This window comes from Alligator sinensis, unplaced genomic scaffold (assembly GCF_000455745.1).
Source record: "Alligator sinensis unplaced genomic scaffold, ASM45574v1 scaffold2020_1, whole genome shotgun sequence".
Lineage (NCBI taxonomy): Eukaryota > Metazoa > Chordata > Crocodylia > Alligatoridae > Alligator > Alligator sinensis.
In genome coordinates, this window is record NW_005843181.1 from 142,720 (window position 1) to 158,517 (window position 15,798).

Below are 15,798 nucleotides of genomic sequence, written 5' to 3' on the forward strand. Positions count from 1 at the left end.
GCCCGGGGCCCCGCTACGAGGACACGGTGACGGCCGTCAGGGTGCCGTTGCGGCCGTAATAGAACTTGCTGAACGCCTCTTCAAGTAAACAGGTGAGCCGGCTCTGGTCGGCCTGGGGAGAGCGCAGGTGAGGGCCTGGCGGGCAGTGGGGGGCACCCAGACCCCAGGGAACCACGACCCCCATCCCAGCCTCCCCCCAGCCATGCACCACGGCTCCCCTGAAACCCTGCAGGTCCAGGCCTGCTCACCTCGCTGATGAATCCCAGCTGCACCAGCTCCGCCGCCAGCTCCTGGATGTTGTCGTCTGCAAGACAAGGCAGCATGAGCGGGCAAAATATGAAGGAATTCATCCATTCTTACAGCACAAAAACCCTATAGCACCCAGGAGCTTGGCTTGCAGTAGGAACCCTAAGGAGACCTCCCCAAACAACTGAGATTCGAGTCCTCCTCCAACCTGAGCAGGTGGGCATGGGTGGCCAAAAGGATGTCCACAAAACAGTATGCTAACTGCAGCACCGCTCTCCTAAGTATACAAAACCACAGAGAGCTGGATAGGCCACACTCACAAAAGTCCAAGAAGAAATGAAAAGAGAAGGAGCAACAGAGCCTGGTAGATATGGCTTATAGGGCGCCTGGATCAGGAACAGGCGTTTTAAAGGCTGGAGACAAAACTTGGAAAGCAAACCAAGCTACAACCAGTGGGAAGCTGTGCGTCTCAAGCATGGCAAGATCAACTGGCAGTAAATTCAAGGTTAAAGAGGCTGGGGATCAGCACAATCAAAAATTCTGAAAACCTATTTTTTGGACAAAAAGCTTTGGTATTAATGCAGCAGGCAGGCAAGCGCGCACCCCAGCAGGGAAGGCAGCTACTTACTGGGCAGCAGGTCGCAGCTCAGGTGCCGGTTCAGCTTGTCTTCCAGTTTCAGCAGTAGCGTCAGCTGCGGGGCAGAGACGGGTCCATGAGATGCAGCTGCCCGGGGCTCGGGCCTGTTCCTCCCCTCCCGCCTTGGGCCCAGCCCCACTGACCCCCACGGGCACAGACAGCCCCCGGAGCCCACCCCACCGCAGCCAGGGGAACCTACGTGGTGCTTGACACCCTCCTCCACCGACTCGATGTTGCACTGCATCAGCACCACCTGGAAGCGAGCAGAGCGAGAGTGACCCCAGCTGCTGGGCCCTGGCAGGAAGGGGCGCAGGGTGGCGCCTGGCCAGGCAGCCACTCTCACCTTGCGAGTCTCCACCTCGGCAGGCTCCGGGGTTGGGGTTTTCACTGACGGGGGGACGATGGGAGACTTCACTACCTCCTGCTGGGGCTGCTGGGGCCGCGGCATGCCAAAGGCGGTGAGCGGGTAGATCCCGTTCCTGGGAGGCGGAGGGAGGTCAGGATGGCGTGGGCACTGCCCCCACCCCAGGCTGCCCAACCCTGCATGCGGCGAGGTCAGGGCAGTGCCCAGCCCCCACAGCGGGTCAGTCTCGGGGAACCGGGGCCTGGCCTCCTACCTCACGTCCTCCAGGAACTTGTCCAACTCCAGTGCTGGAGACTGGGAAAAGCTGGAAGGCGAAAGGAGCGCATGGGAATCTGAGCTGAGCCACGTCTGCCAGGATCCCCACTCACATCAGACCCCTGGAAGTCGCACCCAGCCCAAGCCCTGCCTGAGGCAGGATCAGTTGTGAACAAAACCAGCCTGGCCTTCCATAATCTGAGCTCTGCACCAGACAACCATCAACCCTGACACAGCAGAGACCCTACACCTGACCCTGCCATGGCAGCAACATCCTGCTTCTGTGACAGTTTATCAATAGACACTCAAGAAACCCCAGGCAGGGCCATGCCCCCGCTGCAGAGGAAGACAAAACCCCACAGTGCGGACCAGTCTGATTAGGGAGAATCCCTTCCTGCCCACAATGCAGTGTCGGGCTTCGCCTGAGTGCAGGGGCGAGACCACAAATGCCCCAGCCTGAGGCTTGCTCAGGGGCAGCCTCTGCTCATTTACTTTGTGCCTGTGTCGTCATCAGCTTGACCACCTGCCCCAAGCCCGGCGTGGCACCCGTGAGCCGAGAGCTGCCGCGTCCTCCGAGCCGCCCTCCTGCCGAGCTGAGCAAGCCAAGCTGCTGGTCTCCTGTGAGAGAGGCTCCCTGTCCCCCCACTGTGCTCCGTGGCCTGTGCTGTTTGGCCTCATCGTCTCCGATCCTGAGAGATGGAGCTCTGCACAGCTTCCCGCTTGTAGCAGCCACTTGCTACTACTAAGAGCATGAGCAGGGGCCTCCAGCTCTGAAAAGCAGAGGCACTGGACCAGGTTGGAGGTGCTGCTGCCAGGAATGGGGAGCTGTCGATCTGGACACAGCAGTCGGGAGACACGGACCCGCCAGTGCTGGAGGGAGAGCACCTGCACCCCAAGCTGGAGGAGAGGCGCTATCTAGGCCCCCAGCCTGATGTCTCTGGTCCCTACAAAGCACCTCCGTGCTCCCAGGTCCCACATGCAGGTCCCTGCTCTGATCCACCCGGGACCCCAGAGCTGTGCCTCGACCCGAAGGGGACCCCATAGAGCAGCCCATGACCACGTCCCACACCCCTACGATCTCTTCCTCCCTGTAGTTCAAAATGTGTCCACCTCCTGAAACGTCAAACAGCTCCTGCTCCCCTCAGCACGGAGCCCCGGTGGAGGCAGGGAGGCCGGCTTGCTCTCGCTCCTTGCACAAGTTCAGCAATAACCAGACCCCCAGCCAGAGCCACATCTCTCCAGAGCAGGGTGGGGGGACCCTGAGCACCTGGCCAGGCCGAGCGGCCCCCCGCATTCACCCTCACACAGCATGGGGTCTGTTACCCCATGGTGCAGGACCAGGCACTCACATCATTTTGACGCCGTCCCGGTCGGGGTGGTAGATCTCTGCCAGCACCGCACTCATGTCCAGGTTCTTGGTCATTTCCTCGAGGGCGTTCTCTGGAATCATGTCTGCGGAGGAACGGCGCAGTCAGCTTGGCACCGAGTCCCCTCCTTGCACTGCTGGCAGCAGCTGGCACAGCAGAGGCCCGGCTCCAGCTCCCAGAGCCAGCAGAGCACCTGCCTAAGTATCACTGGTGACCCCGGCTTGGCAGGACCATGTTTCTGAGCCGTGCAGCCCGGGAGTCCAGCCAGTCAGGGACAGCATGAAGCAGGGGGGTGGGGTCCCCCTGGAAGCCCAGCCTGGGCCCCTCGCCCCATACTCACGCTGGTGCCCCACGATGCAGTGGGAGGCCAGCAGCTTCAGCGACGGCACCTCGAACAAGGCCTGGTGGAACAGGAGCTCCCGGGCAGTGGGCCGCTTCCCCGGGTCCTGCTCCAGGCACTTCTGAATGAACTCCTGCAAGGCAGGGAAAGCTGTGCTGAGACCCTGCTGCACCGGGAGACAGGGCCCAGCCCAGCCTGTGGTCTCACGGGTGCCCAAGCCCACTGCACTCACCCTCTGCAGGCCGTCCTCCAGCAGCTGGATGGCACTGTTGATGGCCTCCTGGGGCACGTAAGATGACTCACCATTGCCCTGGATTTCCAGCACCGCCATCTGCCACAGAAACCCATGCAGCAGCCCCAGCAAGCCAGCTGCCTGGCTGGCTCTGGCAGCAGGCCCTGGCTCTGCACCAGCCTCCCTGCCTTCCCCAGATGCCACCATGGTGCTGTGTGCCACCAGGCTCCTCCTGCATCGCTGCTGGCAGGAGGGAAGCCAAGGCCTGGGGCAGGAGCAGGAGTCGCCTTGTCCACCCCCTGCCCCACTGCATGGGAAGGCGGCCTGACTGTCCAGAGTGCACGTGCCCAGTGCCCAGTTCCCGCTCAGGGCCTCCTACAGCCTCCTCAGTTGCTGGCCACCCTGCCTCCCAGAATGGGTTTCCCCACTTCCCACACAACCCTTTCGCACTGCAGCTTAAGCCTGTTGCTCCCTGTCTGCTCCCCAGGGGAGGGGCAGCAGTTTGGACCCCTGCTGCACAGCAGCCTTGTGCTTCCCCATGGCCTGCCCTCTTCTCAGCCAGCCCAGGCTCGCTTGTCAGCTGTGCTTCCAGGCCTCCAACCCTGCAGTTCAACTCTGCAGCTGGACCTGCATCTTCCTTGAAATGCAGGGCCAAAATGGCCCGATACTGGCTGTGGACAGTCTTTCTACTCAGCTCCCAGCTCCTTGCTTGGGCCTGCTGAGAACCGCTGGGCTGAGTACCAGCACCAGCAATGGACAAGCAGCCGCGGGACAGACCATTTCGGGACAGAGGGGCCCAGGCCCCTGCCTGGTGAGCTCCACCAGGAAGCAAGCAGCGCGGCCCTCCAGCTGCCCGTAGGGATCTCCGCCCATCTCCGACAGATGCGGCGTCAACAGCACCTGCTCTCCAGCAGCAGCAGCTCGTTGTCGCAAAGGGATGGGCTGAGGCGCGACCACCAGCCAGCGTCTCGGTTTCCATGTGTCGCCCCCTCCCACCATCCTCGCTCACGCCCAGAGCACGGCCCACGCTCACCTCCAGTGCGCACATCCCGAAGGAGTAGATATCCACTGCGGTGGTGACATTGGCGACTTCTGCAACAGAGGAACAAAGCTCCCAGCGGCTCCCCACACACCTGCCAGGTCCCGGCCGCAGTGGGAGCCCAGGCAGAGTAGGCCCTGCCGCCCCTCCACCCCTCTCCCAGGGACCAGGGCTCGGAGGCCCAGCTGTAGACTGGACAGCCCCGGGGGAGGTGGCAGCAGCTCCCGCTACCCGCAGCCTCCCATGGGACAGCCTGCCTCCGCGCCGGACCGCGCCGCACCTCCATACTCCGGGGCAAAGAAGTGAAGGTTCTTCTGCTCCTCGCGACACGTCTTCACGTGGTTGTTGATTGTGTCTGGCGCCACTGGAAGAGGCCACGGCTGATTAGACTGCGGCCATCCCTGCCCACGGCCCTGAATGCACGCTGTCCCAGAGGCCCCCAGCTGCTTGGAGGAGGCACAAGCTCTCCCCACACCGGGCAGGGCAGAGACCCCTGGGACTGCCTCTCTGTCCCCTCACCAAGGCAGCCCATTTGGGGCTCCCACAGAACCGGAAGCTCCTGGCCCCAGTGAGGGAGAGCAGCTGGCAAGGCTGCCTGGAGGAGGCTCCCAGCAAACAGCCCCACAGCATCACCCATCGGCCCCACCCCACACACGGTGCAGACAAGGCAGGAGAGCAGCCACGGCTCAGGGCAACAGACAGACAGATAGCTCTGCCACAAAGCAAGGACCTAGAGCTGGCGGGGGCGCTGGCGCAGATCCTGCTCCAGCCATCAGTGGGACAGAGCCAGGCCTGGAGATTAGTGCGGCATCCCAGCACGACCGCACAGCCCTCACTGCAGACCAGGGCTGTGGAAGCACTGTGCCCAGCCCACTGGCACCAATCCAGCAGCATGAGCATGCAGAGCAGTGCAGGTTTGAAGGCGGTCATCTCCCGGAGGCAGGGAACGGCCCCCAGCGCAGGCAGAGCAGCCACCCCACGCCCAGCACTGAGCACACTCCACCCCAGCACAAAGCAGGGCCCCGGCCCGCAGGAACGGCACCCCTGCCTCCTTTCCTGTTCAGCAGCCCTCTTTGCTGGTGCAGCTGCCGGTATCGCCAGCACCCATAGACACAGATGGCTCTGAGCGGTGCTTGCTCTAAGCGGCAGAAGCTTCCACAGGGAACTGGAGGAAACAAGGGGATGCCAGGCCACGCTAGCCCATGCCCCAGGGCATGGTCAGCAGCTCGATTGTGCTCAGCTTGTGCGCAGCTGCTGTCAACGAGCCAAGCACGGTGCTGGGAGACCCAGGGAGAAGGGTGAGGACAAGGAAGAGATGATGCCCTGTGATAAACAGCGGTGCCAACACCTCACAACCCTGCCTGCAGGATGGGTTATAGTGTCCAGAGATGCTGCAGGCTACAGCAGACCCAGGAGAGCAGCAGAGCGGTCCCCCGTGTGGGACATGGGGGAGCAGGGGCTGTAAAGACCAGTCAAGGGTGACGAGCAAGAAAGAGGCAATGCAATGTTTCTAGAACGAATGGCCTGCAGGAGGGAATGCCCTGGTGAGGGGAGAAGGGCCTCGCTGCCTCCCAGTGTAAGAAAGAAGGAAGAACCAGCAGAACTAGAGGGAACACAGAGGTGGATCCAGGCTGTTGCAAAGAGGGGGCAGAAGCAGCAGCTGGCATTGCAGGGGTGGCTGCACCCCGGCTCCTTGCCTCCCCCACCACCAGCTGGGCAGACTACACCGCGGGAGCAGCAGTGGGGGCCTTTGAGTCTCCAAAGCTGGAAAGAATCCCCTGCTCCCCTCTCGGATGGTAGACATCCCCCCCACCACTGCTGCCCTGTCTCCACAGATCAAGGGCAGCTCCTGTCTCACTCTAGCTGGGCTGTCCTGGGCCAGGCTCAGCGCAGGACAGCAGCCGTGGCAGGCGGGTTCCCCCCTCCCTGTGCTTTTTCCCAGGCTGGTGGGGAATGGACTGGACACAGAAGGGACTACGCAATGCAGTCAGACCGCGGAGCTCGCTACCATCCAGTGCTACTGCACGAAGCTGGGATAAAGAGCGAACCAACCGCGATGCTCCTACGCAGCACGGGCCTGTCCACAACAGCCAGCTAATGGTTACAGCCATGCCAGGAGGGAGCAAACTGCTGCCGCAGGGTAAGGCCACCCCCAGCTCTGGGGTCTTTACACCCCACTCTGGCTGCAGTTGCCAGGAGGCTGAGGGCACTGCGGCAGCTCCCGTGCTTCTAAGGCAAGGACAAGCAGCTGAACCAGCATGAGATGTGGCCCTCCTCACACAACAGCCACGCAGGGACATGGACTTGCTAGCGGGAATGGAAGTTCACGGGTTCCTGATGGCCCATGGCACTGAGCCCTCTACCCTTCATCAGGCAGGTGCAGGAGATGCTGCGCAGTGGGCACAGGAGACAGGCCTCTTTCACCCCAGCCTCTTGCATGGGGCACAACTGTAGCCTGAGAGAGACCTGCCAGTACAGGGAGAAGACTGTGCCAAGAGCATGTCCCACGAAAAAAGGGTGGAGGAGACTTGGCAGACAGAGAGATTGAGGAGCTTGCCCCTGCAGCCCCCTTCACGGGCCTTAAGGTGTTGGGGACCCACGTGCCCACCAGCACCGACACCACAGGGCTTTTAGCTGTCTGACCTTGAGGAGCCCAACCAGGCCAGAGAAAGGAAGAAAGGACACCACCCACCCAGGCCCCAGCCGTGCCCTGAGCAACCAGCAAGCACCTAAAACAGTCCTGGGCTCCCATTCTCAGCACTGGGGCTTACTGTACTTTCCCATCTTATTTCTCCAGCCAATCCCTCCAATTTCACAGCCCACGACCAACGGGACATGAAACAGCTACGTCCAAAACACGGCCCATGCTAATGCCCATTAGCTAGATCCCAGAGGGGCATGGGATACTACTAACCCATTTCCTTTGCCTGCCCCGTCAGCACCGAGTGCGGCAGGGGCCTCTGCAGCAGACACCCCAGATTGCATGATCAGGTCCATGCCTCCACTGCCCAGCGCTCATCTGACTCAGGACAAGAAGTGCAGACATGTGGATATGCAGAAACGCTGCCACTCACCACCCCTTTGCCCAAGGTAAGCTGCCCCCGTGCAGTCAGCAGTCACCCCCCCTCCTTGGGGTGGTAGGTCAGAGGACCCCCTGGCTGCTGCCATGCCCAGCTATGTGGTTCCCTGCCACAGCACAGCAAGGTGGAAAACCTATGTCCCAGGGAGTTAACGAAGGGCTAATGGAGCTGCTTTGCACTTAAGCCCTCCCACCCCCCATGAGGGCCAAGGCGTGTGGTCGCCTTCTGCAGAGGGAGCCCAAGGCAGCAGCCACAGGTTACCAGACCATGCTGCTTGCACTGCCGTTTAGATGCCACCACCTCTGGGAAGCCTGTTCCAGTGCTTCACCACCCTCCTAGTGAGAATGTTTTTCCTAATATCCAACCTCAACTTCCCTTGCTGCAGCTTGAGCCCATTGCTCCTTGTCCTGTCATCTGCCCCCACTGAGAGCAGCCCAGCTCCATCCTCTTTGCAGCCCCCCTGCAGGGAGGTGAAGGCTGCTATTCAATCCCCCTCGGTCTTCTCTTCTGCAGACTGACTAAGCCCATCTCCCCCAGCCTCTCCTCACCAGTCCTGTCCCCCAGCCCACAACTATTTTTGTTGCCTTCTGCATGACTTTCTCCAATGTGTCCACATCCTTTCTGTAGTGGGGGCCCAAAACTGGACACAGGGCTCCATGTATGGTCTCCCCAGTGCCAAATAGAGAGGAAGAATCACTGCCCTCATCTGCTGGCAACGCTCCTACCGATGCAGCCCAGGATGCCGGTAGCTTTCTTGGCAACAAGGGCACACTGATGGCTCCTGTTCAGCTTCTTGTCCCTTGTCACTCCCAGGTCCTTTTCTTTATATTTATGAAGGGTAAGCAGAATGACAGACCAGTACCCCTGGTATCTGGCTTGCAAAGGTTGACATGAGCTGCAATCCATAAGAGACGTAACAGTAGCTCCTTAAACAAGATCTAATAGCTAGAAGTTGGAGCTACAGGCATTCTGACCAGAAATACAGCACATTTTTTGACTAGGGACAATTAAACCTTTCACCAACGTCATCTTCAAGGACACAGAGGAGTCTGTGCACTGCTTTTGGGGGTCATTCAACAGGCTGGACGGTGGTCTAAAACAGCAGTTCTCAACCTTATTAGACTCAAGGCACTCATCAGAAAATGCCAGCTCTTTGCTCACACTAGTTCTTCGGCTATAGAGTAGCACTAAAGCAATTCTGTTGCAAAGACCACAGAAAGGCTATGACAGGAAAGAGAGATTTGGACACTGAATTCTTATTTGTAATCTCTGGGCTAATTTTGTAAATCATGCATAGGCGTTTGCACGCCTCATGGTCTTACTACTGCACGGCTCCCTGGTTGAGAATCGCTGGTCCGGAAGCGACAGGCTGGATGCAGAAGGCATGGTTTTTGTGGTCTGAGCTATGCTGAAGGTCAGACTTCATGGGCACACCGGCCCCTGGGGCAACTCTACACTAGCTCTCTGGAGACTGGAGGGTAGGGAAAAAGAACAGCTGCACTGCCCTGTTTCAGATCTTACAACAGTCCTCAGACCACAAAACTGTTCTGCACCAAGCTTACACATGACATTTGTGTGTCAGTAAAATATGGACAGCAGCCAGAAATTGCCTTTCTAATATAAGACTGTACTTAAATATTTCTCGACTTATTTGCTTCACTGTCACTTATAGACTAGGTTTAGTGTCTGGGAGCAAAATCTGCCTGCAATAAAAGCAGCTTAATGAAGATATATTTTGTTACATTTAAATAAAAAAAATAACATTCTTTACGATGTGGAAAAAAGAAACATAAAACAGACTATAAATATACAGAAATGTTATAAAAATGTTGCAGTTATGACTAGAAATATTCCTTCCTCGTGGTCACGTTAATAAACCAGAATTTTACTTGTTAAACTTTGAAGAACTAAATACATTCCAAATCAAAGTTAGGGCGGCTAGGAGCTGGAACCAACTTCCAAGGGAGGTGGTGCTGGCCCCTACCCTGGGGATCTTTAAGAAGAGGCTGGATACTTACCTGGCTGGACTCATTTGAGTCCCGTTTTTGTTTTTAGGGTGAGTGGTTTTTTTTGGGTTGTGCTCCCGCCCTGGCGGGGGGTCGGGCTAGAAGATCTATTAGGTCCCTTCCGACCCTGAAACTATGAAACTATGAAATTTTGTGCAACTCCCTGTAGGGTGGCAGATGACAGAACAAGGAGCAATGGGCTCCAGTTGCAGCAAGAGAAGTTGAGGTTGGATATTAGGAAAAACTTCCTCATGAGGAAGGCAATAAAACACTGCAACAGGTTACCTAGCGAGGTGGTGGAAGCTCCATCTTTGGAGGTTTTGAAGACCTGGTTAGACAAAACCTTGGCTGGGATGATCTAGTTAGAGCTGGTCCTGCTTTGAGCATGGGGTTGGACTAGATGTGACCTCCTGAGGTCCTTTCCAGCACTAATTTTCTATGATTCTTTTAAAGAAGCTGAGCACTGGGAAGCCACCAAATCCAGCTTGGAACCCGACTGCTCTCCTGAAGAGCTGTTTTTCCACACAGATTTTGGCCACCATGCAGATGAGGTTGCAGTGCTGCCCTGGCTCAGATGGCAGCCTTGGCAGAGTCCAGTCACTCCGGTCTCCATGCCTATGTAGGTCTGGTCACAGTCACTGCACTGGCTCACTACTAAAGAACCACACAAGGGTCTCTTCTGACCCTACAGAAGGAAGCCTGTTGTGAGGCAGGAGCATGCAATCTGCTAGCTCATCTGCCTGGGCCCAGGTTTGAACTCGGCACCTGTGGGGGCAGGTGGCATCAGGGTATCAACTCTCGCTGCAGGGCATCAGGCTGGGAACTCTTGCCACTCAGCATGCTGCCACGTGCCCTCACAAGCTTTGCTTCCTTGACTTAGCTAGCTACCAGCCCTGGCCACAGGTCGACAGCCAGAGAACATCTGTCTCTTGTTGATGACTGGTGGCTCGACGATACACAGCTCAGGTACTGCACAGCATGGCTCCAGTGACTGGGACTTCCGTGATGCTGTGTAGCACCCGACCTATGTAAGGGGCACTTTGTATATACCTGTGCCATACTCAGTACCACCATCAAGCCCTATTCTGGGGCCCCTAAGGCCTAAACACCAGCCAGAGCTGAATGGTGGGGCCATAACTCCAGACTGACCTACCTGACAAAGCACAGAGCTGGCTAGAGCCTGCCTTGCCAACCGTCTCCAGAGCTCCCCCCCAGTGCCAAAACCAACTTGTATTCGGCTGCAGAGGACACTTTCCTTGCATGCCACCAGTGCAATGCCAAACCTTCTGCCAAAAAACAGAGACCCTGTCCGATCACTGTATAACTAGTGGCCTGTGGTCAGGTTACATCCATGAAGGATGGGGACACCCGCTCACCCTTGACTTGGAAACCACACAATTCACCATGCGCAGATAGACTCTTCCTCCAGGGAAAGGTGAAACTTTCCAATACTTCTGCTTCCTTGAAGCCACCTTCTCATGTGAGCCTTGTGCTGACAGCATGAAGCAAAGCAGAATATGCCAGTTCGGCCTCTCCAAGCTCCCGATGGAAAGGCAGAGAAGCTAGCTCACAACTCCACTGTTGCAGAACCTGTGCCAGCAACCCCACGCCCTTAGAATCATAGACAGTGAGGTCTGGAAGGGACCTTGGAGGTCACATCTAGTCTAACACCCTGCTCAAAGCAGGACCAGCCCCAGCTACATCATCCCAGCCAAGACCTTGTCTAGCTGTGTCTTCAAAACCTCCAAGGATTGAGATCCCACCACCTCTCTGGGAGCCTGTTCCAGTGCTTCACCACCCTAATCATGACAACGTTTTTCCTAATATCCAACCTCAACTTCCCTTGCTGCAGCTTGAGCCCATTGCTCCTTGTCCTGTCATCTGCCCCCACTGAGAACAGCCCAGCTCCATCCTCTTTGCAGCCCCCCTGCAGGGAACTGAAGGCCACTATCAAATCCCCCTCGGTCTTCTCTTCTTCAGACTAAATCAGCCCAGTTCCCTCAGCCTCTCCTCATAAGTCATGTCCCCCAGCCCCACAACCATTTTTGTTGCCCTCCACTGGACTCTCTCCAATCGACATCCTTTCTGAAGTGGGGGGGCCAAAACTGGACACAGGGCTCCAGATGTGGCCTCCCCAGTGCTGAACAGAGGGGAAGAATCACTGCCCTTGATCAGCTGGCAAGACACCTACCAGTGCAGCCCAGGATGCCATTAAGTCTTCTTGGCAAAAAAGGCACACTGCTGGCTCCTGTTCAGCTGCTTGTCCACTGTAACCCCAGGTCCTGAACTGTGGCAAAACAGGAGCTTCCCAATGCATGAAAAGCAGCAGAAAATGAGCAAGACGCTTTGTAAGACATGCACCTGGGGAGTCCTAGAGATCCCATATCAAAGTTAGGATCCCAACTGTTTAAAAAATGAGGCCCAATATTTAAGCATCTAACTTCAAGCCCTTTGGGGATGGGGTGGGAGAGGAATAAAAAACCAGAGCTGAACTGATTCTACAACCACCGCATACAATGTGCACACAGCAGTCACCACTTTCTGCTACAGACTTTTCAGGTGCTAATAAACTTGGCCAAACCAACTCTACCAGCTGGTTTCCCATGCTGCCTACATGTCTCACGCTGCCTACGTTTCTCGCACTGATTTCTAGGGGGAAATCTTGGCATAAAATTCTGCTGTTTCAAAAAAAACTGGATTTAGCAGGGATATGATTTTCGCTGTGTTTGTGAAACTGCCAAGTCTGGCCAAGTTATAAGCCTCTGGAAAAATCCGTATGCACCTGCTCAGACTTGCTTGAGTCAAAGGCATAACAAGACCCAATGGCTGGAGACAAAAGGTGGAGAAATATGGATTAAGTAGGGTGCAGCTTTCTTTAAAAGGGTGATCAGTCACTGGAACCACTTACCTCCACTGCTGCAGAGGCTCCAGGACTAGCAGTTTCAAGTCTAGATAAGGCATCTTCTAGAAACTCTGCTCTAGTTTGAGCAGGAACCGATTCTGTGAAGTCCTGTGGGCCCAAGCTGTGCAGGTCCAACTGGGTGACCACAAAGTCTCCTACACGGCTGTCCAACTGGTGGCCCCCAGGCTCTGCTCCCCACTATCACTCTCCTACTGCCAGTCTCTGGGCTCCCCTCCTTCTGACTCTTGGGGCAGGGCATCACAGCCCACAGGGCCAAGCCATCCCCTTGACTGCTCAGGAACTCAGACAGCCCCGGTGTAGTCCAGGAATCCAGTCTGGCAGTAGGGTAACAAAGGAGGAAAGGGGACGGGTGATGACAAAAGGCAGGAGCTAGAGGAGGGTAGAAGATAAGATGAAGGAACAGCAGGCTGGGGAAGGGGCGGGGGGAGGCCTTGATTTCTTCTCCACTTCTACCGTGTGGGCACCGAGGACCTAATCTTGTGGGAGCAAGGATGCTCAGCCCCTCTTCCCCAGCTGGGCAGGCAGGCAGCAGCACCTGTCACGTCCTGCTTGACCAAGGCCAAGGGCCCAATCCTGACCGCACCCCTCCTTCAAAATATCCTAGATCCACCAGGATGGCGTACGAAAAAGGGAGTCGGGGAAAGTCAAGCAGGAAGAGACTGAGTGGGCAGCAGAGAGGGGAACAGGGTCCAGCAGTGGGGCCCCACTGCTCTGGGCTGCAGGCTAGGCGAGTGGTCGAGAAATGTACAGTCGAGAAGCGTAAAGTGCTCCACCTCAGGACAAGCAACCCCCAACACCTACAGGCTTGGCAGCACCAAACTGACTAGACCCACGAAAGAAAGGGACCTGGGGGTAATAATAGACCACAGTATGAATATGAGCCACCAGTGCAATGCTGTTGCCAGTAGAGCAAACAATACTCTGGCATGCATCAACCGATGCATCTCCAGCAAAACCAAGGAGATGATTCTTCTGCTCTACTCCGCGCTGGTGAGACTGCAGGTGGAGTACTGCCTCCAGGTCTGTGCACTGCACTTTAACAAGGATGTGGACAAGCTTGAGAGAGTCCAAAGAAGAGCCACCCATATGATCAGTCTTACAGGGAAAGCCATATGAAGAAAGGCTGAGGGATCTGGGACTCTTCAGCCTGAGGAAAAGAAGGCTGAGAGGGGACCTGGTAGCAGTGTACCATTACACTAGGGGAGTACATCAAGGGCTCAGTAAGCAACTGTTCACCAGGGTGCCCGAGGGGAAAAATAGGAGCAATGGCCACAAGCTCCTGGAAGACCGATTCAGGCTCAACATTAGGAAAAATGTCTTTACAGTCAGGGTGTCCAGACTGTAGAAAAAGCTCCCTCCAGAAGTGGTGCAATCGCCTGTCCTGGAAATCTTCAAGAGGAGACTAGACAGACACCTTGCTGGGGTCACCTGACCCCAGTTATCTTTCCTGCTTGGTGCAGGGGGCTCGACCCGACGATTTTCCGAGGTTGCTTCCAGCCCTTAACGATCTATGAATCTGTGGGCCCCGCCACCTTACCCGGCACATGGACTCAGTCCAGCACACAGTACCACATTATCTGGCCCACAGGGCTTGGACCTGTGGTGGCAGGGGAGCAGTGGCAGTCTCTCTAGCCACCACTCCCCTCCAGTCAAGTTTCCAGACTTGTGGGGAGCGCTGCAGGCCAAGGCTGAGCACCACTGCATTGGGCACACTCCCTTGCCAGGCCTGGAGCTGGAGCCACTCTGCACCCCAGCACTCCTCTGTTCCCTCTCAAACACCTGCAATACACACCAGCAAGTACATCACTAGCCTTCTAGTGGCAGGTCCACAGAGCCCCTGGGGACCATTCAGCAATATCCACTAGGGAGAAACATTTTAAGGAAGGGCAGGTCATTAGAAAAAAAAATTCTTCACAGTAAGGGTTGCCAGAATCCGGAATGGGCTTTGAAGGGAGGTGGTGCTCTCCCTTACCTTGGGGGTCTTCAAGAGGAGACTGGGCAAGCACCTAGCTGGGGTTGCCTGACCCCAGCACTCATCTGCTCAGGGCAGGGGGTCAGGCTTGATGACCTACTGAGTTCCCCTCCGACCCTAACATCTATGAATCTATAAAGGTCCAGATAACTTGCGCCTAGGGTCCTCAGGAGCATTGGAAAAGAAATAGGTCTCTTGGTGTTCATTTGAATTCTGGGGGAATTCCAGAAGTGGTTAGTATCTCATGCTGATATCCAAAAGGGAGAGCAGTACAACCCAGTGAACAGCACAGCACGAAAGACCCAGACAAAGCAATAGAGCCTGCGTGTTTATGGAAAGTACTGTTGAGATCTAGTTCATTCTTTAAGGAGAGTACAGGTTTGGTTGATAAAAGTAACTGTTAAAACGCAGCAGATCTTGATTTTTGTAGACACTCTATTGGCCAAGTCACGTATAATATTACACTATGTCCAGATTAAAAACCAATACTAATTAATCCACTTAACATGTCTAAGACCTGGCTAACTGCCAGAGCTCTGAAGAAGTAATGGAAAATCTGACAGAGGTTTCTAGCAGAGTTCCATAAGGATCAGGACTAGGTCTGAGGCTAATCTACATTTTCACTTACCTGGAAGTTGCAGAGAACTGAGGCAAGAATTTTGGGTAACAACTGATGAAGCATAATTGAGGACAGCAGACAGGCAGGAATCCAGGTCATCTGATGAAACTGGATCTCTTCAGACAAACTGGGCATTAAAGCCAAATGCAAGATGAGTCCAGGAACAAGCGATGCAGGCTGTACCTGCTGAGCAGGGAACATCCTGGACCCAGAGACGGATTAGACCCCACTCCTATTTCCATTAATGTCAGAACTGATTTCACAAGGCAATTGGGCTTCCAGTGGACAAGCCGCCTGGCAGGGTGCCAGGACAATGCTGTGACAGAAGTGGTCTAACATGACCCTTGGATGTTTAAACAGGCTGGAGCAAAGAGGCGATTCTATTCGTGTATGTGGCACTGGAGAGACCCTACTGGAATGCAGCATCCAGCTTTGAAACATTACCAAAGGACCCTGAGGAACAGGGAGGATGCAGTCATCTAGGAGTAAGCTCAGCTGCACCCTGTGAAGTGCCTGATGTCTGCTTCTTGTTTTGTCCCTGGAGAGCAGGCAATTCTCAGCAGGTGTCTGAACCCAGAAGCTATTTGGTTTGAGTGCCGTTACGTCTGGGAAGTCTGGCACCCGCGAGTCATTTACATGCGACAGCAGGAAAATCTGAACCACTACAGCTTTGTGAACTGCCTACATACGTCTGGGAAGAGCTGGCTGTTGGCATGCA

General features: G+C 56.0%; 1 protein-coding gene across 1 annotated transcript in view; it reads right to left on the reverse strand.

Annotated features, from left to right (window-relative positions):
* The window catches only part of NRBP1 (nuclear receptor binding protein 1), a 61,226-nt gene continuing 45,428 nt past the window's right edge, over positions 1-15,798 (reverse strand). The window contains exons 8-18 of the mRNA XM_025194298.1: positions 4,761-4,844; positions 4,475-4,533; positions 3,442-3,540; positions 3,210-3,342; positions 2,852-2,954; positions 1,501-1,551; positions 1,227-1,362; positions 1,083-1,136; positions 875-938; positions 249-304; positions 1-112 (exon numbers count right to left, since the gene is read on the reverse strand). Coding sequence (XP_025050083.1) covers positions 14-112; positions 249-304; positions 875-938; positions 1,083-1,136; positions 1,227-1,362; positions 1,501-1,551; positions 2,852-2,954; positions 3,210-3,342; positions 3,442-3,540; positions 4,475-4,533; positions 4,761-4,844 — 938 coding nt within the window. The 3' untranslated portion in view covers positions 1-13. The remainder of the gene's footprint in view (positions 113-248; positions 305-874; positions 939-1,082; positions 1,137-1,226; positions 1,363-1,500; positions 1,552-2,851; positions 2,955-3,209; positions 3,343-3,441; positions 3,541-4,474; positions 4,534-4,760; positions 4,845-15,798) is intronic.